The sequence below is a fragment of the Tripterygium wilfordii genome, chromosome 18 (genome assembly GCF_013401445.1).
Source record: "Tripterygium wilfordii isolate XIE 37 chromosome 18, ASM1340144v1, whole genome shotgun sequence".
NCBI lineage: Eukaryota > Viridiplantae > Streptophyta > Magnoliopsida > Celastrales > Celastraceae > Tripterygium > Tripterygium wilfordii.
The window spans coordinates 1,949,120-1,976,350 of record NC_052249.1 but is presented as its reverse complement, the minus strand read 5'-3'; the positions used below and the strand labels follow the sequence as shown (position 1 = coordinate 1,976,350).

Sequence of the window (27,231 nt, the reverse complement as noted above, 5' to 3'; positions counted from 1 at the left end):
ATGCAAAACGGAGAGGTGATTGATATGCGATGTTCTTCCGCCCATTGGCTGTGTAGTTCCAATTACCCTTGCAATTGCTGTAATCCCAATTTCCTTCCCCATGAGTGTTTCTCACTCTTGTTTCTTACATTTGGTTCCCAAGACATAGAGGTAACTGGAGAGAGAGAGGTCGGCGCATGTTTTTGAGGATTTTTAATCCATGTACCATAAGCTTCCCTGAATTCTTTCAGACCCTTTCTTCAGCTTTGTCTCATCTCCTTCCTTTCACTCTTTCTTGTCTCCTATCTAATCAATTCAGGCTCTATTCTGAATGCAATTATCTGTTTAAAGGTTAGTGATTTATTATGCAAGTTTGAAGATTTAAGGGATTACAGACAAACCAACAAAGCCTGAGCTGTCAAACTTTGGTAACAACCGTTAATTTTATTCCCTGTAATGCGTTTATAGTTCAAGATTATATCGGGGTTTTCGATATCTGTGAGTTCGGATTATTGTATGTTTGGAATTTTTAATTATATGCGGTACATGTAATTTCGGTGGTATTTGTGGATTGGGATGTTAGGGAACAAGTTTTTATTTATGGGATATTCTGTGTTAATTGATCTGGGTTTCAAGACTGGCTAAAGTTTATGGTTGTTCTGCGGTCCTTTGCTGTTTATAAGAGTTAGTTTTTTGGGCGGTTGTGTGATTGAGATATGACTCGTAGGGTGCGGAGGAAAGTGGCTACTAAGGCAAAGGTGGCTTTGCCTTGTTATCCTGAAGTTGAAAATGAGGTTTTAGGTTCAGAGAGGAATGGGGTTGTCGATTGGACTAGCTTGCCTTATGACTCAGTGATTCAGCTTTTTTCGTCTCTTAATTATCGGGATCGGGCAAGCTTGTCATCAACATGTAGGACATGGAGGGGTCTCGGTGCTTCTCCATGCTTGTGGAGTTCATTAGATATTCGTGCACACAAATTTGATGCTGCCATGGCAGGTACACTTGCTTCTAGGTGTGCAAATCTTCAGAAGCTTAGGTTTCGCGGGGCAGAGTCTGCTGATTCAATAATGTATCTTCAAGCGAGGAATTTGAATGAAATAAGTGGCGACTACTGCAGAAAGGTAACAGATGCCACTCTATCTGTGATTGTTGCTCGACACGAGGAACTTCAGAGTCTCCAACTTGGTCCAGACTTCTGTGAGAGGATCACTGGAGATGCTATAAAAGCTATAGCTTTTTGCTGTCCCAAATTAAAGAAGCTTAGGTTGTCTGGAATTAGGGATGTTCATGGTGATGCCATTAATGCTTTGGCCAAGCATTGTCCAGATTTGGCTGATATAGGATTTTTAGACTGTCTAAATGTGGATGAGGGGGCATTGGGAAATGTGGTGTCAGTCCGTTTCCTCTCGGTTGCAGGAACATCAAATATGAAGTGGGGTGTTGTTTCTCATCTTTGGCATAAGCTGCCAAAGCTGACTGGATTGGATGTTTCTAGAACCGATATTGGTCCAAGTGCTGTTTCCAGATTATTATCTTCAACACAGAGCTTGAAGGTTTTGTGTGCTTTAAATTGTTCAGTTCTTGAAGAGGATGCAGGTTTTAGTTTGGGTAAGAGTAAAGGAAAATTGTTACTTGCTCTCTTTACTGACATTTTCAAGGGACTTGCTTCTTTATTTGTCGATTCTACAAAGAATGGGAAAAATGTGTTTTTAGATTGGAGGAATTCGAAAACCAAGGATAGAAACATGGATGATATTGTGACTTGGCTTGAATGGATCTTATCCCATACACTTCTACGTATTGCCGAGAGCAATCCACAAGGTATGGATGAATTCTGGCTCAAGCAGGGTGCAGCATTGTTACTCAGCTTAATGCAGAGCTCACAAGAGGATGTTCAAGAAAGGGCAGCCACCGGGCTTGCAACTTTTGTTGTCATTGACGATGACAATGCTAGCATAGATTGTGGGAGGGCTGAAGCTGTAATGAGAGATGGTGGGATACACCTCCTTCTGGACCTTGCAAAATCTTGGCGGGAGGGTCTTCAGTCTGAGTCTGCAAAGGTAATATTCATTTGGTATAAATATAATGATGTGCTTATCACTGTATTACTATTTGACTTGTCATTCTTCTAAGACTTAGCTCATCGAAGATCTAACTGCGATGAATTTACACTCAGCTGCATGATATTTTCCCTCTGTACCTTGTTTTGCCACATGAATAATTTATGGAACAATTTTAGAACAATATTTACCAATGTATAATATAGGCGAGCATGTGGCACAATGGTAGAGTTGCAGGGATGCAACCTAGAGGTCACATGTTCAATTCCTGGAAACAGGACAACCTCTCCACAAATTATGTGGGTAAGGTTTGCGTACATCCTGTCTGATCCCGCTCACTGCGGGAGCCTTGTGCACGGTACTTGTTTACCTTTTATTTATCAATATGTAATCAAGCTTTTGGTTGGCTTAGATTTAGAAGATGCGCGCTTTAATTCCGTAACTGTATTTAGTTTCCTGTAAATGTCATTGGTTAAAATCCAACAGATAAAGATTTTTAATAACAAACGATGTGGATTTATGTGCTTGGGTTTGCCAAACTCTGCAGGCTATAGCAAACTTGTCTGTAAATGCCAATGTTGCAAAAGCTGTTGCGGAAGAAGGTGGAATCAATATCCTTGCTGGGTTAGCAAAGTCAATGAACAGGTTGGTTGCTGAAGAAGCTGCTGGAGGACTGTGGAATCTTTCAGTTGGAGAAGAGCACAAGGTTAACTTAATAATAGTCATATGATAAATGCTCTCATTTCTTGCTGTAAATAACTTGTAATTTTTGCAATGTTTTCCCCTGCACTTATCAGAGTGCCATTGCTGAAGCTGGTGGAGTTAAAGCGTTAGTTGATCTTATATTCAAATGGTCTTCTGGTGGTGATGGAGTTCTGGTACCTTCTTGGACAACATGCTCTTGATTCTGATCACATGCTTATCTATTCGTGTTACTATTCGAGGTTAGTGTTTTTGTGAAAACTTACGATCTTTGTTTGCTTCACATTATCCTTGTGCCAGGAACGTGCAGCTGGTGCATTGGCCAATTTGGCAGCTGATGACAAGTGTAGTTTGGAGGTTGCATTGGCAGGTGGTGTACGTGCTTTGGTGTTTCTTGCTCGTAATTGCAAGTTCGAGGGAGTGCAAGAACAGGTAGTTCTACTTTCTGGAAGGATTTTTTTTTCTCTTTAAGTGGAGACTTTGGAAGCATCATATGATATTCAAATTCAAGTGATTATCTTGGAGATATCTTTTCTTCTTTGTCAAGAAATACAATGTGACTGGAGCTCAGGTTTTGCTAGAAGCCTAGAACATATTATTTGACTTCTCAAAAAGGTTATATAGGTGCATTCTCAACTATTAGGAGAGGGGTTTTTTTTTTTTTTTTTTGCTAGTGAATTTTATAAATTTATGCTGGTAAAATCCAAAAAATGTGATAATGTTGTGGCAACTTTTTATGTCCTCACTGATCTCCCGGAGGTCTAGGTTTCCTTGATTAGAATGAACCAGGTCATTGGTGGTTTGGCTTGAGAAACTGCATTGTTAGAGGCTTGTTTGGCTGGCAAGTGGCAACAAACAGTTATTCCTGTTAGCCACTCAAGCTCAGATCACACAATCAGTGAAATGATCCAATCTTGATTCTTGGTTCAAGCTTGATTCATTCTATGAGCTGAACCCAAGCACCTGAAAGTTTGGTTGCTTAGCTTTCAAGCCCGACCCTATAGATCATAAAATCCTTTGTAGCTGATGTCCACAATGAGGCCCACCATTTGCTTGCTTCCTCATCTGATAAATGTGTAACATACCACCTGCTGGTCAGTGGCTCAGTGCAAGTTCAGAGGGAGGCCTCTATTGTTGTGGCAAGCACTTTTTTTGAACAGAATTGTTGAGCCAAGCACTTAGAGGTAATCAAGCCTAGAAAAGTATTGGGTATGGAGCGTATGTAGAGTTATGATAATTTAAAAAGATGGCAAGATCAAATTTGATGCTTTTATTAATTATTCTATGTTCCGCTCTAAATCAAGCTCGTGGTTTAGCCAAGGGCTCTTAAGCTTCAAATTGAGCTCAAGCTTGCTTTGATCTGAGAACTCCTTTCGCTAGCCAAGCCTGGAAGTTTAAAATTTTGATTTGGTTTGTCTCACGTGCATCCCTCATTTTGTGTCTTTTGTACTGGAACACCTATTTTAGAGTCACCAGCTATGTTGAGGGGCACAGTTGAGTGTATTCAATGAGCGTGCTACTACATTAACGCTTTTGTTGTATGGACGAGTTGTACAATTAGTTTGACTATCTTCTGCTTTGGAATGCCTTCTTCTTCAGGTTCCTTATATTTTAGAGATTATACCATGAGTCTTTTTTTTTGGGTGACCGAGAAGGCCCCAGCTCAATGGCCACTTTGTGACCCTTGAGCCAGTTTTAAGCCCGGGATAGTCACTCCATGCGCACAGCGGGCCACAAATTTAGTCCTGAGCCGAAGCCTAGTGCGCAAGTAAGCGTGGCCGAGGCTCAGAATATGGCTCTTAACCTCTCCTGGGAAGCAGGCTCGTGTCATCGGTCCATGAAACCCAGGCAACCCCAAGGAATTAATCCCACCGGTTCAAACTCCTGACTTGAGAGATCTTTCACCTCTAAGCCCGAATTGATTATACCATGACTCCTTAAACTATAATTGCTTCCCTTAACTTCCACATCAACTTCGCCTTTTTTTTTTAAAATAAAATTTGTTATACTTAGTAAGGATTATACCATGAGTCCTTAACCTATAATTGCTTCCTTTAACTTCCACTTCCACTTAGGTTTTTTTTTTTTTTTGCTTTCGATAGTCTTTTTTACTTAGTAATTTCAGTGACACTTATCCGTTTCACTCTAGGAAGCATGGACACTTCTAACATGGTGCCGTCCCGGTGTCGGACACTGACACTCCTTGGACTATTAATTTTTAAAAAACAAAAAAATTGACATGGATGGACACTTTTTGGAGGACACGTTTTCTACCTCCAAAACCCAAAGTTTGAACCCTAATCAGATATGGGGGTTATAGGGGCTTACTCGTAAGAGGAAGTAATTTCTCTACTAAAATCAAAGTTAGAATTTCTTGGGAGGATGGACAGATTCAATATAGTATGGGTAGGGAGAGATCTTTCAGAACTAGGTCTTTTCGAACCTGAACTAGCGTAGCATTCAGCCTTGAACTGGTATGTGTTTTTTTCCTTCATTTTTTAATTTCTATATTTAATTTTAAACTTTAAAGAAGACTAAGGGCATGTATATATGACATTTATGTATGCGTGTCTGTGTCCTGAAAATTTTGAAATTCCCATGTCGGAGTGTCCGTTTTATGTCATGTCCCGTGTCCGTATTGGTGTCCGTGCTTCATGGTTTCACTTTTTAAAATAGTTTAGCACTAATTGTTCATAATGGTGAAGTTGAATGCTTTCTCGCTCTCTCTCCTTCTCCCCACCCCCTCCTCCTTGATCAACCTTTTGTTGCCTGAATGTGAAATATTGATATGTCACCTTTGAATTATACCAGGCTGCTCGTGCCTTGGCTAATTTGGCTGCTCATGGAGATAGCAACAATAACAATGCCGCTGTTGGACTAGAAGCAGGTGCTCTTGAAGCCCTTGTTCAACTTACTCGTTCTCCTCATGAAGGTGTCAGGTAGTCTATCATGAATCCTAATTTCTACTTTAAATATCCAACCCCATGAACTTTGGATCAGGGCTTGCTCGAGTGATGGTGAGCAGAAGCTGCTTCCACAACTGTGTAAACCTGTATAGCAGATAAAACCATATTGGGGCTTCTTTGTCATTTAAAATCAAATTTTGTTGTTCTATTGTTGCAAACATTTTCAAGAGAAAGTTATCATCGTTCAACATATTATCCACAAAATAGATAGTTGTTTTTAGAACTTAAGGAGGGGCCTGGAGTGGTGGAGATAGTGGGAATGGAACTGACATTACATAGTTGTTTACAGTTTTCCTTTAGATTGACAGTATTGCTGCTACATTCTGATCAGTCATGTTCAATAGAAATGAAAATCAAATTTAATAACCCTTTTCCTTAGTCGCCATGGTAGGAAAATTTGTGTCAAAAGAGAAATATTATTCGGTGGATTCAGTAGTTAACTTCTCATAGTTTTTATTTTTGTTTGGAATCATATAGGCCAGAAATTTTGTTTATACTAGCAAGAAACTATTTAGGTTCAGAATTTTATGAACCACAACTTTTTTCTATTTTTTTTTCTTCCTGATATCACAATTTTTGTTTATAGCAGCAAGTTCTATCTCCTTAAAGGGTTTTGTCTGATGCATGCACTGCTTATCTAACAGGCAAGAAGCTGCTGGTGCACTCTGGAATTTATCGTTTGATGACAGAAATCGAGAATCAATTGCATCAGCTGGAGGTGTTGAGGCTTTGGTACGATATTCAGTTTGCTGAGTTAAAGCCTCTTTTTTTTATAACTTGATGCTATTAGAAGCTTCATGAACATATAGCTCTTCCCAATAGCAGTCGAATTTCCTTATTGTATTATCTTGCATTATGTCATAAGATGCAATCAATATTTGATATATGTTAGTGGTGTAATATATTCACATTTTTGAGTTTACTAAATTACCAGTTGCTCATGCTCTTGTCTGTCAAAAAAGGGCTTCAGTTTCAAAGTTCTGCTATAACCAAAAAAGTGTTTTGGTGGCCCTTCAAAGATGCTGACTTTGTGAACAACTTAGTTGGCACAATGTACACTATTTTAAGGCTTGAAGCCATTTTTTTTGTGATAAATGATAACCTCTATGAGTTTATGATGGATGTTTTATGTTTCTGAAAGCCAAAGGCATTGATCTCACGCTGTTTATTCAGGTTGCTCTTGCGCAGTCGTGTTCAAATGCCTCCCCGGGACTTCAAGAGAGAGCTGCTGGTGCTCTTTGGGGATTGTCAGTCTCAGAAGCCAATAGGTATGGATATAAAATTCATGAGTTCATGGGAATTAAGCTGCCAAACCTATGTTGGAATATAACCCTTCAACTCACCATGAATTTCTGACCATTCGTCTAACATGATTTTTCTCCTTTTATATTGTTTTTATAAAAAAAATCGCAAAATAAAGGTACCTAGCATCTCATGATGCTTTGCATTGCACGCTTGTGATTTATTTATTCTTGGTGACAATTCTGTCAGCCTAAATTAATTTTTTGCTCATCTTCACTCCATTATTGCAATTATATTCTTGTTATTTTAGTGCTAGGAGATTATGGCTTTTTTATTTGTCAGTTATGTTGTCAATATTAATGCTATAATGCTTATTGGGTTCTTATTAGCATTGCGATTGGACGAGAGGGAGGTGTTCCACCTCTGATTGCTCTTGCACGCTCTGAGGCTGAGGTGAGTAATTTCTTATAACCTTCTCCTTCAGAAGATAGTTTCTTCTCAACATGGCACTACTCAATATTGTTGCGAATATAATGTAACTTATATCAATGGGACATTGGTAAACCTCATTGGGTGTTCTCATATTAATCTGGTCAACATATTTTTCTCACAATGTATTTGGTTGCGTGTTGTATAAGTTTTCCATATCAGGGCTTGAATTATTTCCCTTTGTCATTTTTTAGTTAAGAATTTTCACAAAGGGATTGAGTATCATTACAAATCTTGCATCTCTTTTGATGTATTACTGTATTTCTTTCCTTGTGTAGACTGTACATCTTCTATTGTTTTCTATCAATATAATCCCCATAAAAAGAGTTAAAATGATGGACGACTAGGGAAGAACGGCTGCATTCTCAATAAATATAATTCTATAAACATCCCTCTTATAACCAAGATCCTACTGCCGTCCTGAGGAGCTCTGCTGGTTCTAGTGGTCAATCTCTTCCCCACCCTGCCCTAAGGGTTTCGGATCCCTATCCATATAGAACAATCAGAAAAAACCCGTATACTAACCGGAGTTCTCTCGATTAACGTGAGCCTCCCTCTCTTTGAAGGTTATCCAAAATAGGTTCACTATACTATTTATTTAGGATCAGTATACCACTGCAAAACAATGTACTGCTCATATAAGATAAATAATTTGACGTATTTCTGCACCACAAAAATAGTGTCATCCACAAAAAAAGGTGGAATCTCAAAAAAAGAAGGATGAGCGAAATAGGTGGAATGTGTCTTTGGTGCAACAATAAAGATAGCGGCTTCTGGTGTAATAAATAAGAGGAAGATTGAGTGTCATTTTTGAAAATCGTGGATTGAGCTAGCGATAACATTATGTTTATATTTTTAACCATGAGCAGCACAATGATTTAGGAAGGCTTTTATGTTATTGCATGTCAGAAAACAGGTGTATGGAAACCTTATCTAGTGAATCACTTGATTTCCTGTATTGGACTTTTGTTTTTGCGGCATCATTTTTTCCCCATTCAAATCTTCTTATGACTGCAAATGCAAATAAGAAACTTGTTTATTCAGCCTTGGATCTGGATACTTTTATAAGTTCATAACTACGTCCTAGTTTTACACAAAATTTCTCTTTTGTCTTGGAAGTAAAACCTCACTCAAGCTTAATGGTTTCTTCACTTCCAGGATGTCCATGAAACTGCAGCAGGAGCTCTGTGGAATCTTGCTTTCAACCCGGCTAATGCACTTCGTATTGTGGAGGAAGGGGGAGTCTCTGCCCTTGTTCATCTATGTTCATCATCAGTATCAAAGATGGCACGCTTCATGGCTGCCTTGGCATTGGCATACATGTTTGATGGGAGGTACATGATTACAGCTAATTGTGGATTTTAGCTCATATTTTTCTTATTTTACCTTTTAAACGTACTATGTTAAGTTCCTTTAAAACACCTACAAGACTTGCTTCTACATACATTTGTAATTTCCTGTCTTTTGCAAATGAAAGTAAATTAGTGCTTCAGCAATACTTCTGGTAATTTTTTTTGGTCTGTCATACTAAGTGGGCCACTTTATGCTGGTGATACTCCTTTCACTGAGAAGTGGCTTTATGCAACTGGTTAGTTCGGGATCCTTTTCATTGCATCCCTTTTTTATTTGGAGGTTGGTAGGAACTTTGCTAGGTAAGATGACTGGCTTGTAAGGTGACGGATTTCACAATGGCGAGAATCTGATTGAAAGGAAGACATAGTAAATTTGGCTTAAAACTTTGAAATGCAGATTGCCAGAGCTTCTTGATCACATCACTAACAAGGGAAAAGTGCTTCAAAGTTCATGTTCATTTCAGTGAAGGCATTGCCTTTACTTGTGACTTCATTTCATCTTCCAGTAAAATAGTGAATTATTTTAAGTTTAGGGTTTAGTGGTTTACTTGTGACTTAATTGCTTCTTCCAGGAAAATAGTTAATTATTTTAAGTTTCTTGAATGGTTTTTTGGATTTTCCAATGGTTAAGATAATGTATGTTATATTTCATCTCCTGCTGGGGTAATAATTATTAAAAAGTGCTATCGAAAGATAATGTGTTCCTCTCGTCTATGAATTTTATTTCATGCAGAATGGATGAATTTGCATTAACAGGGAGTTCGTCAGAAGGCAATTCAAAGAGTGTGAACTTACATGATGCTCGAAGTGCGGCATTAAAGAAAATTCATGATTTTGTCCGTACGTTTTCTGATCGACATACATTTTCTACCACTACTGCATCATCGGCTCCAGCAGCATTGGCACTAGTGACAGAAAGAGCTCGCATACAAGAAGCAGGACATTTAAGATGCAGGTTCTCATCCTTGCAACCTATATCCCTTCTCTCTCTCTCTCTCTCTCCCGCCTCAATGTTGAAGTACCAATAGGTTGGCTTTCACGTTAGCATGCCCAACATGTGGTCTTTTTATATTTTCTTCCAATTCCAAGGGAGTCAGCTGTTGTTTATTTTCTGAGGCTGGTCTTCTATCCCTATGTGTGGCTTGATCTATCTTCATGTGTAATTTTCACTTCTTGTTCCCTTGGTGTTATCAGTTATTATTAAACTCTACTAGACAAAATTTTCAATTTCCTAAAGCTGTACTTCTTTCCTTGTATTTATCATTATTGTAAATCCTACATATTAGAAAACTTTGTTGCAAACAAAGGTGGAATCGGAAAAAGCGATGCTAATAATATCCTGATTCTAGAACACGGTTCAAGGTAGCTCTAATTTATGTTTTGATAGTAACAATAGTGTCTTACTAGAAACTACTGCATGCTCCCTTAATCAGTATTCTGGACTTGTTTTAGTTTCCTGTATGGATCCTTTTGTGCTCCTAAATTCAATGCTCAGTTACGAATTACTTCTTCTCTTACACTTGATTTATTATTCTCTTTTTCTCCTAGTGGAGCTGAAATTGGAAGATTTATTAACATGCTAAAAAATCCTTGTACGACACTCAAGGCATGTGCTGCATTTGCTCTTCTACAGGTAATCATAACATAAGTTTCCGTCTATTGTGCTTTTTATGTGTTTTAGACTCTTACTGGTGGAAATATGATCTCTTGATTGCAGTTCACAATTCCTGGTGGGCGACATGCTATGCACCATGCGGGCCTCATGCAAACTATTGGAGCTCCTCGTACTCTTCGTACTGCTGCTGCATCAGCAACTGCTCCATTCGAAGTCAAAACCTTTTCTCGCATTGTGCTGCGAAACCTTGAGCACCACCTAAAGGAACCTTCAATATAGAAAATACTTGTTGAAACAACCATTTCATTCTGGAGTCCCTAGTGGAGGCGGATCACATATGAAGCTGTGGAGCTTCCTTGCCCGGACCAGTGGAATAATGAGTCGTAAGCGACATTTTTTCCTGTGATATTTTGTAAAAGAATCAAACTACATGACTGAGCAGTGCTGCATAGTATGATTTTCTTCTTACCCTCTCCATTTTAGACATTTGGAAGGGTGGCCGAGTACGATTTCAGAGTAGTTTTATCCCCTCTCTGTATTAAAGGGTCTTTCTAAGTTCTAACAGCCACAGAGGTTGTGTTTTTTTTTATTGGATTAATTTGTGGTTGAGGACTTCTTCATAATAATTATAAGTGGATGCTTGAGACTCTAATCTTGCCTGACAACGATTGATGTTCCAGAAAGTTACATCGTTGTTTCTTGTGATGTTGATGCAAATATTTTAGACACAGAGGCTAATTGCTTGAGCCAGATTTTGCTATAAATTACTGGTTCATGTTAACAGGGTTGTAAGGCGTTATCATCTGTTCTTGCATCATTTTCTTTCCAGGGTACATAATCTTGTGCGCAATATTCAACAAGGTGGTTGATCATGGTAACAGAGGTTGATCATTCGGAAAACTGGCTAGTAAGCGAAATGTTGCAGAGGATGGTCTCTGTGAAGTATTGCTTCACCTCAGATGCCACATACAAGCAAGCAGAAATAATCTATTTGTCGGATACACTGGAGTCAATGACCAGGAAAATATCAGGTAATACCTGCATCTGGATACCTGTTGTGCCTTCAAAAAGGACTGAAGGCTACTTATGGATGTTATGCAAACTAAGTGGTTTCCTAGGGTTTTAATCCTTTTTTCAGTAACCGAGAATAACTCAACAAGTGTGACTTTTTTTGCCAGTCCACTAAGTGCAAGTTCGGACCGGACTAGGCACGTGCAAAACCGCCCAACAAGTTGGTTGAGGCGTTGAGCCAAGACCTAGTGTAATCTTAGAATCGAACTCTCGACCTCAAGTTAGGGTTTTAATCCCTTTCAAAAAGTTTAGCTCATTCAAATGGTTGAGGATAGAAGACTGAGCTTAGCCAAAATGATAAGCGTATGTGATATGACTCCATTATTTTTCAGCAACTAAAAAGGATAAGCCAACAGAACACACTCATAGATTAACACAATGGCTGTGAAACCAATTGTTCTCGCACATTGTATATTCGTCCTGTGAAAATCCATCACGCATAATGGCACAACGAATCGAAAATATGTTTTTTTTCAACACACAGAAATATTGGTACTTAAGTTAGTACACATCATGCAACCAAGGTTGATCCCCAATGAGATCGGTGAGCTTGGCGAGAAATCTCCAGATAGATGAAAGTGATACGTAGGATGAAGATTTTGTCGTTGGCATCGACTGGGTTGAGGGTGCTGGTGCTTGATCTACCAAGTAAGGTACAACATACTTCTTCATATCGTCATTAGAGATATCGAGATGATTCCCTGTGACGTTTACAAATTTAACTTTCCCAGCTTCGTCTAGGGTTCTCAAACCAATCCAATCCTCTTTGTAGAGTTTCGTCTGCAGAGAGTTTATTACGACAAGGAAGATTAAGTTCATGAATGATAAATGCCATTAAATTTAAACAATAGAATTTATTCGTGTATTTGTGACATAACTGACTGGCTAAAATTTTACCTTAAATCTACGCATCATTTGTTTTGGTATTTTCTTTAAATGTAAGTCGTTAAAATGTAAAATTGTACAAAAATATACAGCAATTTTTTTTTTACACTTGAGGCAATATTCATCTATGGAATAATTAAAATTACCTCTTTTACAGGTAAAACAGGAGTAAAGGCTCCATCCGGATAGTATCCAAACCAGGCAGTTTCCTTAGGTATTAAAATTGTATCCTGCTCAAACTGATAAAGTATGCAATGAAACAAGTAATCAGCATCAAACTTTTGAGAATCTTTATTGCATTTACACAATCCCAACTGTGTAAGAAATGTCAAAGAAAAAGAGAGGAACTCTCCAACTCACCATGATAAGCACTAAATTCTCTATGCCAACAAGCCGTTCCTTATAAGTGGAGTTTCTCTCTGAAATGACTTCATTATTAAGCTTTGGTAGAAACTTGCATCCTTCGATATAGTTCGAAATATCCTAGATAATGATAAAAGTGAACCCAGTATAGCTTAAGATGATAAAAGTAGTTCAGGAAATGCACATTGGCACATTAGCGCAATGGGTAGGATCGGGACAAGCAGAATGTACATAGCCCTTACCCCCCACATAATATATGGAGAGGTTGTTTCCAGGAATCGAACCTGTGACCTCTAGGGGCCACATGTCTGTAATTGATTCCACATTAATGGTATAAAAGAAGAAGTCAACAACATGAGAGGGGGGGGGGGTGGGGGAGGTTAAACAGACGTGATAAGTACTCCAAGTTACGTCAGTATGAACGCGTGACTCAATCAACAGGAGCCAATTAAAGTACTATACTCACTGTTGGGATTTTAAGATAACCACTTGGAGCTAAGTGTTCCTGCGAACAAAACCATTGAAGGTAGATTAAATGGTATAAATGCCAACCAAAACAAACTACCACAAAGAAAAGAAGGATGCAGGTGTATGGCTATCACAGTAACAGAATGGAAGATTACAGACTCGCAAACTCAAGAATATATTTACCTGAACATAGCTGCTATAGATCTCTAACTTTATCAATGTGTCCACGAGTATGCAAATAAACCCAGACTGCATAAACAGAACATGTCAAACAAAAATGCAAATGAGAGTCTCAATCATCATCATCATCAAAGCCTCAATCCCAAACAATTTGGGGTCAGCTACATGAATCCATAAGAGAAATTAATTATAATAAACTAGGTAAATTTGAAAAAAAGCACTTACTCCACAAAATGGAATTGAAGCAGTGCCTGCATGAGGACCTCCCAGTGATACGAAATTCTTAACCTGTATATCAACAACGAATTTAGTGAACAAGGCTCCCGCAGTGGACGGAGAGGCTATTTCTGAAGTTTGAAGTTTGAACTTATGATATCTAAGTTGCACCTCTACAACTTAACAATCGGGTCACATGTTTGACTGCAACGTATTTACCATAGTGCTACAAATTACTACTAACAATGGCCAACAACCAAACTTATGTGCTTTCTCAAGATCTAACAGAAGCATTTTCCATCATTATTTGAAATATAGCTGATAATGGAGAAAATCAAAGTAAGCTAGACAGAAAATAGAAAATTTTGGAATAAAGTCATTTTGCATTTTCAAAGGCACTTTTTGGCTGTAAAGTACACAATACTTTGATTATTTGATTATTTTGTTTTAGGTTGGGAGTGGCGGACATTGGGGTTTGAGCAGTGCCCTATATTGATTTGGAGGTCAACTTACTGACCCTTCTTGAACTAATTAGTAATTATCATAAGAGCATATATATATTGACAGTCTCTTAAATGGGAGAATAAAGGGTTCTTGAAGGATGCAAAGGTTCTGCTGAGGGAAAATAAAGAGGAGATTCATATATCTCACAAGGTGGGTGATCCCCATAACAAATGGGATTTAGTTAAGAAAGCAGAGAAGATAGGGCTGGCTCTCCATGAAGTTGTGCCTTTTAAAAAAGATGATTATCCAGGATATGATAACAAAAGAGCTCAAGGAAGCTCCTCTGATGCTTCCTTTCGCCTTGGTGATTGCAGTACTTACAAGTTCCTACTCAAATCACTCTCCCATATTTGCTTGTAATGAGAATTAGGAGGTTAAACTCTTGATTATGTGATGGTATGGCCAAAGGCTAGGACTTGTGAAATGCCATCTTATCTATTGGGGGTGGGGGAAATATAGTTGGTAAAATATGTTGCTTTCCTATGATCATCGAGTTTATTTCTGTATCTATGTTTTGAATGGAAAAAGTATATATAAACAGTCTCTTTAGAAACATAGGGAGGTCTCCAAATGCTATGTTGTAGTTTCACCTTTGGTCTCTAATTTTTTGCCTGTCTCAATTAGAATAGATGTCATTAATGATTAATGCAACCTTTTATGTGCAGGTATTAAAAAATCAAACAAAAGATGAGACAAAAGGTAATGAAGGATTATTATGAATGTTTAGAAGGCAGTGGAAAATGTAATACCAGTGTCTACAAGGTAGTTCTTACCAGCGGTCCTCCATCACACAATTCAATTAACCCACGACCAATCAGGTTACCCTGTGAAACATGATTATTTCATAACATATTACTTAAACCATCAAAATGAAAGAAAAACAATGGAAAGTAGCTGACAAGGACATTTGCAGTAATTAGAAATGACTATCTGAGCTGATAAAAAAACAAGCTGATCGAGTAAAACATTTAATAAGTACAACTTCACTAGAATTGACAGAATATCTTTCTTTGGACATATCCAAGATCAAAAAACTCATCAAGGGATGGGAAAAATACAATTGATTCATATAATTGTGGCAATGATTCTTAACAATGTTGAGAGGCTTGACCCTAATTCTAACTGAAAGTTCAAATGAATGCAACTCTTGAAAATGGATGGCACTGTAAAAATTTTCTTGGAGACGGGCCAGGAACATGTGATGAGCAAATAATTTCTAGTTTGATGAAGCAAAGACCAAACATTTTCTCTCAACAAGCTAGTTCGTAGTAGTAAAATGGTCAAACAAAAATGAAAGAAATAATCGCAATAACTCAAGTTTTTCTGCATAAGTAGACTTCAAGAAAGATGGACTATTACCTTAATTGAACAAAGGTTATGCCTAAAATGTGACCGAAATAAAATGAAAACCAGGATTACAAAACCAAAAGGACTGAAACTAATATTGCTTGAAAAATGACAGAAGTTCAACCCAGCTACTTTAGGCAATAAATAATCCCCGAGGCATGGTGGTGGTGAAATTTTTTATGGCCACTAAAGACTAGCCTTGTAATATAATATGAAAGCTTATGTGGGAGATGAACTCTAAATAAAAATAAACAACAATTTGTAAAGCACTCAGGACTGAGGCAGTGGAGTGATTACACCCTAAGTGAAACTCTTTAATGAACAGATGCTGGGAATTCAAGCAAAGACGGACCCTATAAATCCAAAGTTTGTATTTTGTAATATTTTGATGAGTTCAAGTAATGCTTCTTGTTGTACTATTGCTTTGACTTATATTAAAAGGGGTTAACATGGTATGTGTTAGGTTAGGTACTCATTGAGCATCCGAGATCTAATGAATTCTTTGTCCCATAGTACAGTCTACGTGTTCCTGTTGGAACCTTGCGCATTGAGTGTGACTTTCCTTTTTAGTCGAATACTAATTCAACTTAGCTCTTTAACTACCAAACACATACATGGTTTTGCAATTCCACTTCTCAGTTTCCTTGTTACACTTATCTTGGCCTAATATTTTCTCTTCATTTTCAGAAGCAGAAAATATACAGAGAAAGAGAGATGATTCTAATAATCCGCGCACAGACATCTAAATGCACATCCATACCCACCACCACCACCACCACCATAGACATACACTCAGGACTCAAAATGGACAACAAATACATTTTCCATAATGAAGGAGAAGAACATTGCGAAGCAGAAAACAACTAAACTTTCAATCCCTTTTAATCACCTGTGAAAGTCCAACTATGTTGTACCCGTCACTTAATTCACTGATTTTCTTCACCTGTTCATCAGAAGGAAAATATTGTTGAAAAAAAAATTCAAATCTCGAAAAAAAAAAAGAAGCAATGTAAAGTCCTGGTACCAAACAGCGTTACCACCTGCTTACACGCAATCTCAGTCTGCAAGCACAACAAAACAAAAAACTAACTTATTAGATGTAAACAATAACAAGGATGACATACACTTCAAACCGAGTTGAAGTTTCACCTGCTGGAGAAGGGGCATGGTCCAAGAATCCCATGATCCATCTCCAATTTCTCTGCAAAGTAAAAGTCACAACAGGGTTATCCTAAATTTTGTTTTCAATACCAGCATGGGCAAGGGAATGCAAGTGCAAAGAAGCATAAATTTGGAAGAAGGTCCAGGCTTATACACCAGCTAAGTAATTCTCATTTTTCAGTCATAACAATTAAGATAATAGCATACATGCAATATCCTTCAGAACCAGACAAATTGCTTAGAAACTCAGTGAAATGTGTGAGTCCTCGATTAGTGCATTTATCGCCAATGCCTGCAGCCAAAGCACAGACAAAAAGTTAGTGTAATGAGTCATGTCATTCCGCTTGTTGAAGATAGAAGAACGATATTTCCTTCTACAGGATTTGCAAAAGCATGATATTGTCTGGAAGGAAGATTAGAATGAATCAAAATGTGTTTCATAGAAGTGATATAACATCATCATCCGAGCCTATATATAAACAGAATTTAGAAAACAAAAAAAAAAGAGAACTTTGATAATATGTTTCCTTCAAAGATCTCCTTTAGAATTTAGTAGTTAATACCAAGAACAAAATCCGCTGCTCACTCACTTTGTTTTTTGGGTCAGGAATTAATCTGCTGCACTACAGACACACCATTAGGCCGAGATCTTAACTTCACAGTCTTGCTCAATCCCACAACTAAGAATGTAAACAAGTCAAGGTTTTATCATACATTTAGGAGTTTCTAACTTTCAATTGACAACAAGCTAACTTAATATCTGCTTATTTTCTACCATATATGGATCACAAGCCATTGTGTATAACGTTCGTAAATCTAATCTCACTCCTGGGTCAACTATATGCATACTCAATGGAAGAGAGAAGCAGCAAGGTTGGACACTAATGCGACAATGCTACCTGACTACTTGCCAGAAAGTTCTGAATGATATTCACAAGGAAATTATCATATCAATGTTGCTCGGTTTCAATTCTTACAAAATAATCAAGAAAGGTGAATGTATGTTTACAATCCCAGTAGTCTAATTTGGCAAAGGCAAATAGAGAACCCATTTCTTTGATAGAACTTTATTTGAAATCCAACCAACAGTCTAACAAATGGAACAAAATAAACTTGCATTGCAGTAGACTTGGTTCTATACCACCACTTGCTCACACATAAGCCAAATTAAAGGAATAGTAAATGAAATGAATCAGATAACAAACACCCTCAGTCTTCCACAACCAGAAACCCATCAACAATCTCTTCTCATCTGATCAAACTATAATGAAAATTAAACAAACGATAGAGATCACAATGACATTAATCACTAACTACATGGCTAATTCGAGTAAAAGACAAGAGAGAATACCGTGCAGAACTACGAAAGGGACGGAGAAGGCTACAGGGCTGATGAAACTGTAAACGAAGATGAACGTGGTGATAAGGGATACTGTTGTTCTTGGCAAAGAAGCCATTTTTGTTGGAGATAGAATCAAAAGGAGACTAGTTTTCTAGTTCAATAGCAACAGCAGTTGTAACTTTTATGGTTACTGTGATTCTGGGCTTCCAATTGTTTTGTACGCACGATGAACGATCGATCAACTTGCCTACAAGGAGAGAGACTGGTTTTGACAGATGGGGACATTGACGCCACAAATCACCTTTCTTACCTTTCGCTTTTTTCTTTTTCTTTTTCTTTTTCTCTTTCTCTTTCCTTTTTAAAAATAAAATAAATATTTTATATAAACAATATAGCGATGACTAAAAAAATGACCCGAAAATTACGTGTTGAACATCCAATTCATTCAAGAATTGAAAATTGATCATATAGGTTTGAAAACAGTTTTGATTTTGTCCAAACCCGTCATGATTTTAATTTTTGATGCTAGATTTCGAATACTCAAACCGTTTAATAAATAATAATACCAACAATATTATAAATTATATTAATTGGTATGATTCTAATCATATAAATTATTCATACCAACAAATTTATATTTTATAATGAACGCTATGATTCTAATTATACCAATAATATTGTAATTTATAAACATTATAAATCATACTAATTTCGAAAATTGTTGTTCAATCACTATTGTTTTGTTTAATGTTTCCTATTTTGCATGACATGCCTTTTGAGTGGGACTGGAGTCCAATATATTCTATTTCTAAATTTCTAATAATTGTAGTAACATTATTAAAATGTCCAATATATATCTCATAAGATTTCAAGTTCGAGTCTCCTCCATTCTTTTCCCCTTCCACTTCCCCTTCCCCCTATACTAAAAAAAAAAGTTATCCAATATTTAACTTTGATGAATGGAACTGTCTATGCTCACTCTAATCTTTATTCGAGCACTAGACTACAAATATGTTTGGTTTATAACTTTAAGCTAAAATCATATTTGATGTCCTTGAAGTGTCTTGGTTTTCTAATTTATGTCCTCTAAATTTAAAACTTCTCGTTTCTTTCCTCAACATTGCATAAACCTAAATCTTGTTTCTTTCCTCAGTATTACATAAACCAATCGAAATCTGTCCTGATTTCACTATTCTGTTGGTTGTTTGTCAAAATTTGTAGATGTGACAGGTGAAATGCCTGAGCGACTTAAACATAAAAACAAACATTTATTTTGAAATTTCACATCATTTATTTTTTAAAAAAAATAATTTTTTTTCTAAAATCACAAATCAGGGCAAAGTGATTTTTTTTCTAAAATCACATAGGTCCACAAGAATTTATTTTTTCCCAAAAAAGTGTCGTTTTTAACTTAATTAAACAATTAATAATTAAATAAACCCGAAATTTTCCTTACCCTTTCTACAATACGCATAGATATGAAGAAAGAGAAGAAAGTTTCGTGGGGAAGAATAAGGAGCTGTCATAGGTAAGGTAAAAATATAATTAATCATTTTATAAGTACTTAAATATCCAAAATAAATAAATTAAAAGACCTAAATGTTCAAAAGTCACTTTTTGGGTACCGGTATGGAATTTTTCCTTTAAAAAATGGTGAGATTTGTCATTAGAAAGGGTAAGAAAAAGGGCCCAAATCATTGGCCCATCATCTTTGTTCCATTGTTTTTACTTTGTAGTTTCTCTATCCATCTTCGGCCTATTAGCTGGCCCAGTTCATTTCGTGGCCCATATCCGGACCTTACCAGACAGCTATGAATGAAATATAATGTGCAGTTGCCATCAACAGGACAAGAAGTTTGTTTGAATGGGTCCCTTATATAATATAAGTGAACTAACATTACATCTGCATCTCAGCTAAAACAGAAATCAGTAGTAATCCAATAATACAAGATTCTCAAGAATATATGGTCAGTTTGCAAGAAAGACGAATTATCGTCATCATCTGAGCATTTATACCAAAAGTTTGGGGTCCGCTGATTATAGAAGTCTAGGAGAACATCATCGGAAATCCATTACATGTATTTGTTTTCTACATTCATTTCTATCCAGAAAGACGAATGCTTGACATAATTGCTGCTGATATATAGAAGTACTCTCATGAAGAACCTGTAAGAAATTGAGGTGGTGGTGATGATCCCCAAGCTTATCTTCTTTAATGTTTAAGACAAACAAAGTGACACATTCAGGCATAGAACAAGCCAAAACTCTCTAACTCCCATGACGCAAAACTTCAGAGGTTGTTAATGAACAAAAACACTATATATATATATATATATATATATAGATGTATATATATGCCCTGCATTGAAGCCATCTCAAACTCCCATCACAAGCAGAAGCTAAAGAAAGTAGAGAAAAACAATGAAGGGTGGTGCAGTTATATTGATTGTTGTGGTAGCCATGGCTCACTTCATGGTGAAGCCAGGAGAGGCAGTGGTGAGTTGTGGACAAGTGGAGTCATCATTGGGTGCATGCATGCAGTATCTCATTTCAGGCAACAATCTTACACCGGCTTGTTGTGAAGGAGTGAAGAATTTGAAGGCAATTACTCCGACCACCGCGGACCGACAAACGGCGTGCAACTGCCTCAAACAAGCTGCAGCTAAATTCCCAAACATAATCCCAGATGCAGCCTCCTCTCTTCCTCAGAAATGTGGGGTTGACACCAGCATTCCCATCTCCAAGAACATCGACTGCACCAAGTCAGTTCTTCTTTTCGTTTCTTTTCCTCTTATTTGAGAACTTCTTTAATTATGTTTGTTAATTTACGATTTTTTTTTTGGTGCAGGGTTAACTGAGATTGGATTTGAGGACATTACATGAATAAAGGCTCAAGGCAAGCGAGTTTTGAGCTGTTTCCATGACATTTCTTGTCATTTTTTTGGCAAATAAAGGTTGTGTTGTGATGTGATCGGAGGATATCATGTGCTAATTTAGTGATATCTATACCAAATTGTACCGTGATTTCCATAATATCTAGTTTATGCAACTGCATTTTTCCTCTTAGTTCAATTAAAACTGCACAATATAATTGTATGTCAAGTAATTAATATGTGTCAAGACTTAAATCGCACAGCAGTCAGACATAATCGTTAAGTGAGACGGATCAGAAGAACAAAGCCGTGCAGACAGTTTGTATCCAAAGTGAACCGGTAAACTCATAACGGACAATATTGTGGATGTGTTTAGACTGCAAATTTCAACAATATGATCATTCCTAATTAGTTTAGACTAAGAAATCATGAAAGTGACTCACGGGCCCAATTAATGTATCCAAATTAAAGTGAACCGGTAAATCAAAGCAGACAATATTGTTGGTGTGTTTGAGACTTTGGGCTGAGAATTTTAACAGTACGATGTTTCCTTAGTACGTTTAGACTAAGAAAATCAGGAAAGTGAGTCATCAGAATTCAAAGAGACAATGTTCCAAGAAGGAAGCATGTCAGTTAAATGCATGGTGCTATCTACTTCTTCATATCAACTTGAGAGACGTATAAAAATTTAGTAGAATGGAAAGGGACTAAATGCTTGCAATTGACCAAAAATCAGATACTAGTTCACCTTTCTGCAGTTACATGCTAAAGCCGGGGCAGACACTAGCTAGTTCACCTTGCTACCATATACAAAGCATACAATTAAACAAATAAGCATCGATCACCAAAACTTTTGTGTCTGTATTTGTATTACATAACCCTGATTGCACAAAGAAACACTTCAACTTACCATGAAGAGCCAATTCTCTATGCTAGCAAACTGTTCCTTATAAGAAGGTGAAGTGGACAGGATAGCATGGACAGAACCAGCATCGAATATTAGGGGGGATGAATCTCTTTGTGGAGGTCCGGGGGCAGCACCCTTGGAAAATTTTTTGGGTTCTATATATCACTTGTTAACATTATGATAAAAGTAAAAACCATATCCATAAATTTGATAAAACAATTAAAATTACTTTTTCCGTGTTCTTATGTTTTGGTAATATTTCATAATAATCTCATTGTGAATTCGATCGAACATTTATTTCCCAATGCATATAACTGGACAAATGACTAGTCAATAATATTTTATTATGTTAAAGATGACATGTATCATCATTAGTTAAAGGGAACATTTTACTTAATCTAATTTTTGTGCATATATAATAAATTATCAATTTAAAATTTACAATTAAAATTTTTTATGGTGGGGCAGCCCCCCTTGGCTAAGCATGGATCCGCCCTTGCGTGAAGGTCCTACATAGAATGTTGGATTCCGGACGAAACTAGTTGGAGAAGGTTTACCTCGGCGAGACGAGTCGAGTCGAATGGTACTGTAGGTGGTCGGAGGGGGGACATCAAAATTGACTGGATCAACGACGGGAAGAGAAGTTGTTCCACGACTTCTACGTTAATTTCTGACCAATATCAGACTGGGGATGGTTGGAAAAAAGTTTGTCTACGTTAAGAGCTTTGTTTCGGTAAGTCAGCCATTTAAAACGATGTCCGGACAACGATTTTTGGTGGACAACGATTTTTGATGGAGTGAACTTGACGGCGAATTTTAAGGATATATTTTAAAAACTTTTATCTTTAATCTCAGTCGTCGGTAAGATGTAACGAATGAGAAACTTAGGGCATCACATGTGAGAATTAACTATATATATTTATATTTATTTTATTAGTTGAAGGTTCGATCATTGGTCAATATAGATGGCTTCATGAATTGACTCATCAAAAAACGTTGTCCATGTGTTGAAACATGGTGCCAAGAATGTTTGCAAGACGAATAAGGAAACAAAAAAGATTGGATCATTTGGTCAATATAGGTGGCTTTGCATTGTTTTAATTAGCTGCTCAAGATGGTCAATAATATAAAATGGCTTCAGAATCGAATATATATATATGTGTGTGTGTGTGTGTATATATGTATATGTATATGTATAGCCTGTGAGTGTATATATATGTGCAGTGTGGCCATTTGTTCTTCTCAATACATCGTTTGCAGTTATTTTCATCATCTCCAGGCTCACAAAATTAAACAGTGCTCTTCCTGCAGATGCTCCGGTTGATCAGATTCAGATTCGTTCAATGACGATGATGATGGCCGGAGAGTATACCGGAACCCGATTACATGCCAAACGTGAAGTTTCTCTCCCGCTTAGTTTCATATTTGGCACATGATCATCGGGCTCTCGGATACTCAATACTGCATGCAGCGCTAAGATTTAGTGAATCTGATCCATTCGAGTGGTAGAAAATACTAAGTACGGGTATTAAATCCTAAATCCTAAATCCGCTTTTCTTTTTCTTCTTAATTTGGTTTTTGTTAAATATATTATCTTGATTTAGCGATTTGATCTCCTCTTTCTGGCCTTATTTCAGATAAATCAAGGAGATGCTAATAGTACTACAGCATGAGATATTTGGTACCACTTTTTTTAATTGCAACAATAATTATCTTTGAAAAATATATTTTTTATTGAAATCGAACCTTAGATACACATATATTTAACTTAGTCGATTGTCAATTGAGCCACCATTCGTTTGTAATTTTACATTATTTACTTACATACTGTTTTACTTATTTATAAGATCAGCTAAAGTTGATCTCTATGTAGTCCATGATGTGGTTAATTAGTATAGCAAAATCGTGAGATTTGTCATTAGAAAAAGTCAAAAGGGGCCAAACTTATAGGCCCATCATATTTGATCCATTGTTTGTAGTTTCTCTATCCAACTTCGGCATATTACCTGGCCCAATTTATTTCATGGCCCATATCCGTACCTCAACTCTGGTTTCTCATACTATTTTTATTAAGTGTCGCTATTTGCACAAGAATTTTGAGTCACTGTACACAAATTTTTTTAAATAAATATTTAGGTTTACTAAATTATCTTTATATAAAATTACCTTAAAACCTCTTCACACATTGCACCTATATTTTTTGGTCAATACAATTATATTAAATTAAATTTTGTAACCCTAATACACACAGTGAATTGAAGTTGGTGTGCGAATATTGAGTCTTATTTTTATTTTATTTTTCATTTTAATGTGTGTGGACTTGGCTTAATGTTTACAGTTATCTAATTTAAGGAGAAAGAGAAAAGTAAATGCATTACCCATCTCCAATAATTGAAGAGTACAGGGAATCTTCAATTATTGACCCCAACAGAGATATTTGTCAATAATACTCATTGTCCTGTAATTTTAATTTAGTAAAAAATGTGCTGTTGGCCGTTGCTATATATGACATTGCATATGTGATATGTGTAATGTCTCGATCATGTCATCCATCAATCCAGGACTGTTTTGTGTGTGTATAAAAAAAAATAGATATATATATATACACACACCCCCCACTTTTAACGACCAATTTTGTTTGGAAATTTCATAAATTGATCATGACAAGACATGAAGGAAAACATAAAAATGTTTGGTGGACCTAACCCTAATAATGCAATTTTGTTTTTGTTTTAAAAAACAACCCTAGTGTAGTAAGTGGTTGAACTCGAACCCATTTATGGAGTGCTTTTGAACAGCCTTCATAATGCTTTTTGAGCTCTAATAGAAGTGAAATAATAAGTGGGGTTCATCAATTTGGAACAATCATTACTTAACTATTATTGTTATTATTGCACGGTCCATTTTGTGATAGTCGTCCATTTAAAAAGGAAAATGATTAAAATCTCAGTTATTCAAATTGTTGAATTGGATGTAGATGATGAAAGTAAATTTGTGGGTTTCATATGTCTTACATGATACACTTGAAATCCTGTACTTGATTACAATTCAGTAGCTGGAATAAGTGATGGTGTTCCGTGGTCACGTCCGATTCTTTGATATGTCCCTCGTATTCTCTGTAATTTTTATTTTCAATAAGATTTCTACTTATCAAAAAAATGTAGGAGAATCTGTCTAGCATGATTCTTTTTTTTTTTTGCTGAATGTCTAGCAAGATTCTTGACACTATATATATATAATTTTTTTTTTCAGAATTATTATAGATGAATATTCATTTTGCTGTTTGGTCTCATAAAATAACCAAAAAGGTTAACTTAAATTAAATACATATTAAAATTGATAAAAATAATTAAATACCATATGCAATATGAAATAATATATAAACGTATAACTATAAGTCATATTTCAGTTTCAATATAATTTTTTAAAACAAAAAAATATTATTATCTAATATTGTTTTCAAGACGTTATGTATTGCTATTTAATATTAACAATAATGAATTGAATAGTATTACTGTTAATATTGTTAAATGTTAAGTGTGAATATATATATATATATAAACTTGAAGTCTATTATTTTGTTTCCACTCACCCAAATTCTTGGGTCCCCTGTTGCTGCTGCTGCAGATGATGTAGTGATTCAAGACCACTTGTTTTTAAATTCTATTTTTTTTAGAAATTCTGATTTTTATAAAAATCAATCCAATGACAATGAAATCCCCACTTTACTAAAAATAGAAAAAAAAGCAAACCCACATCAAGTCTTCCTATATAAATCCTTTCACCTAATTACCCAATTCAGATAAACTCATTGAGAGAGATAGACAGAGAATTAAGTGGCTGGCTAGATATGAATAATATGAGTGATAGTCCAGAGCTAGACTTCGGTGTGGGTGCCTCGGAATTCTTCCTCTCAGACAATTTCTTCCCAACTCCTCCGACCACCTTCGAGGAGCTTAACAATTACAACGTCACCACCACCGCGGATGATTTTTTATACGACGATTTTGTGCCATTACAACTTGAATGTTCAGAAATCAACGTCATGTACAGTGATACCAGCGCTGTTGCTACTTGGGAAGATAATATAGTGCCATTAGAAGCATGTGCGGTGGAGCGGATTCAATCAACGTCGACGGAGATGCCGGAAAATGTAGTAGCCGAGCATGATGATGTTCTAAACGTGAAGAAGGCTCGCGCACCATCGAAACATGGAAGATATAGAGGAGTGCGAAGAAGGCCGTGGGGGACCTTCGCAGCGGAGATTAGGGTCGCGAAGAAGAAGGGCAGTAGAAGTTGGATCGGGACCTACGAGACACCCGAGGATGCGGCTCTGGCTTATGACAAAGCCGCCTTCAAAATGCGCGGCTCGAAAGCGAAGCTCAATTTCCCACATTTGCTTGGCTCAGAAGGATATGAGCCAACAAGAGTGACGTATAAGCGTCGTTGGATGAAGCCTTCCGTGACGTCGTCGCACTCATCTTCTTCAGCAGTACAGACTGAATCTCAATCGCGGAGGAATGCTGAATCTAAATCACGGAGGTTGAATCAAATAGCCTCGGCGGCTTCAGCCATGCTAGAGAAGCTAAAACAAATTATCAATGTATGATGCATAAACTGGATTACAAGACAAAATCGATCCAACAAGGTATGTATATATAACTACATAAATAGTAAGATTTGAACACTTTACTGGGTAGGGATTGGCAAGGGTCGGTAGCCTTCTAATTAGTTAGGGAATACCAAAACCGTTTATTTAAGATATATCCTCCGTGAGGGAACACATGACGGAGGGTGAATTGGGTCACAAATTCCCAATTAGGAATCCTCTAATAAACTTTTGCACCAATTAAAAACAAGTAACAGAACGCAAACACAATTGGTCACTAATTTCTTTGCCTAATCAATTTCACTCCAATTGATAGATGTGATATATATATATATATATATATATATATAAAAGTTGAATGTGATGCAAGTAATACCAATTTGACACACTTGACAAGTGAAATACACAGTCGGCCACTAGAGATGTAATATAATCAAATCAAGTATAATGATCACCTTTAGTTGTCATGGTTGTTTTCTTTGTCATTTTCATTAATGGGAGGAGTTTTGATGTGACCTTTAAACTTTTGTGAAATGATCAATTTATTCCCTAAACTTCATTTAGAATCATTTTAACCCCTGTGCCAAATTTATGTCTATTTTAACTGATGTGACAATTTTTTTTCTCACATGACACCTAAATTAATATATTCACAAATGACGTGTAAAAAATACATGGGGTACATAATTTGATATGTTATAACAATTTGCAGGGGCTTGAATTAATGAGTTTTCATAATTACAGGGGATAAATTGACCCCAAAAAATAACTACAATTTATCACATGGCATATGTAACTTATGGAAAAATATGTTTTCTTGTAGTGCATGAAGATGAAGATGTAGCATAGTAGCCTTTCTCTACCTTATTTTTTGATATTAATGATTTTTAAAAAAAATTA

At 36.5% G+C, this 27,231-nt stretch overlaps 4 protein-coding genes and 1 long non-coding RNA gene across 5 annotated transcripts; 4 read left to right on the top strand and 1 right to left on the bottom strand.

The window, feature by feature from the left end:
• The first annotated feature begins 53 nt into the window (after window positions 1-53).
• Window positions 54-11,092, top strand: LOC119984515 (protein ARABIDILLO 1-like). Its single transcript, XM_038828503.1, has 12 exons — window positions 54-2,039; window positions 2,587-2,745; window positions 2,837-2,917; window positions 3,042-3,173; window positions 5,553-5,680; window positions 6,352-6,439; window positions 6,881-6,975; window positions 7,339-7,402; window positions 8,597-8,772; window positions 9,524-9,745; window positions 10,339-10,423; window positions 10,508-11,092. Exons 1-12 carry the CDS (start codon window positions 696-698, stop codon window positions 10,682-10,684), a joined length of 2,751 nt encoding a protein of 916 aa, XP_038684431.1. The 5' UTR covers window positions 54-695; the 3' UTR covers window positions 10,685-11,092.
• A 729-nt stretch (window positions 11,093-11,821) lies between these two features.
• LOC119984654 (palmitoyl-protein thioesterase 1-like) lies at window positions 11,822-18,245 on the bottom strand. The gene is made up of 12 exons (XM_038828715.1): window positions 17,952-18,245; window positions 16,808-16,892; window positions 16,589-16,640; window positions 16,480-16,500; window positions 16,329-16,382; window positions 14,866-14,916; window positions 13,598-13,660; window positions 13,376-13,441; window positions 13,191-13,229; window positions 12,722-12,844; window positions 12,508-12,600; window positions 11,822-12,256 (listed from the first exon to the last, which is right to left on the bottom strand). Exons 1-12 carry the CDS (start codon window positions 18,055-18,057, stop codon window positions 11,978-11,980), a joined length of 1,032 nt encoding a protein of 343 aa, XP_038684643.1. The 5' UTR covers window positions 18,058-18,245; the 3' UTR covers window positions 11,822-11,977.
• A 2,118-nt stretch (window positions 18,246-20,363) lies between these two features.
• LOC119984317 (non-specific lipid-transfer protein A-like) lies at window positions 20,364-20,800 on the top strand. The gene is made up of 2 exons (XM_038828185.1): window positions 20,364-20,704; window positions 20,791-20,800. The coding sequence occupies exons 1-2, from the start codon at window positions 20,364-20,366 to the stop codon at window positions 20,798-20,800; spliced, it is 351 nt and encodes a 116-aa protein (XP_038684113.1).
• A 2,086-nt stretch (window positions 20,801-22,886) lies between these two features.
• LOC119984657 lies at window positions 22,887-23,700 on the top strand. Its single transcript, XR_005464948.1, has 2 exons — window positions 22,887-23,247; window positions 23,360-23,700. It is a non-coding gene; the product is annotated as an uncharacterized LOC119984657 (long non-coding RNA).
• Window positions 23,701-25,192: 1,492 nt separating this feature from the next.
• On the top strand, window positions 25,193-26,409 carry LOC119984655 (ethylene-responsive transcription factor 2-like). The gene has a single exon (XM_038828716.1). It carries the CDS (start codon window positions 25,573-25,575, stop codon window positions 26,329-26,331), a length of 759 nt encoding a protein of 252 aa, XP_038684644.1. The 5' UTR covers window positions 25,193-25,572; the 3' UTR covers window positions 26,332-26,409.
• The last annotated feature ends 822 nt before the right edge of the window (window positions 26,410-27,231 follow it).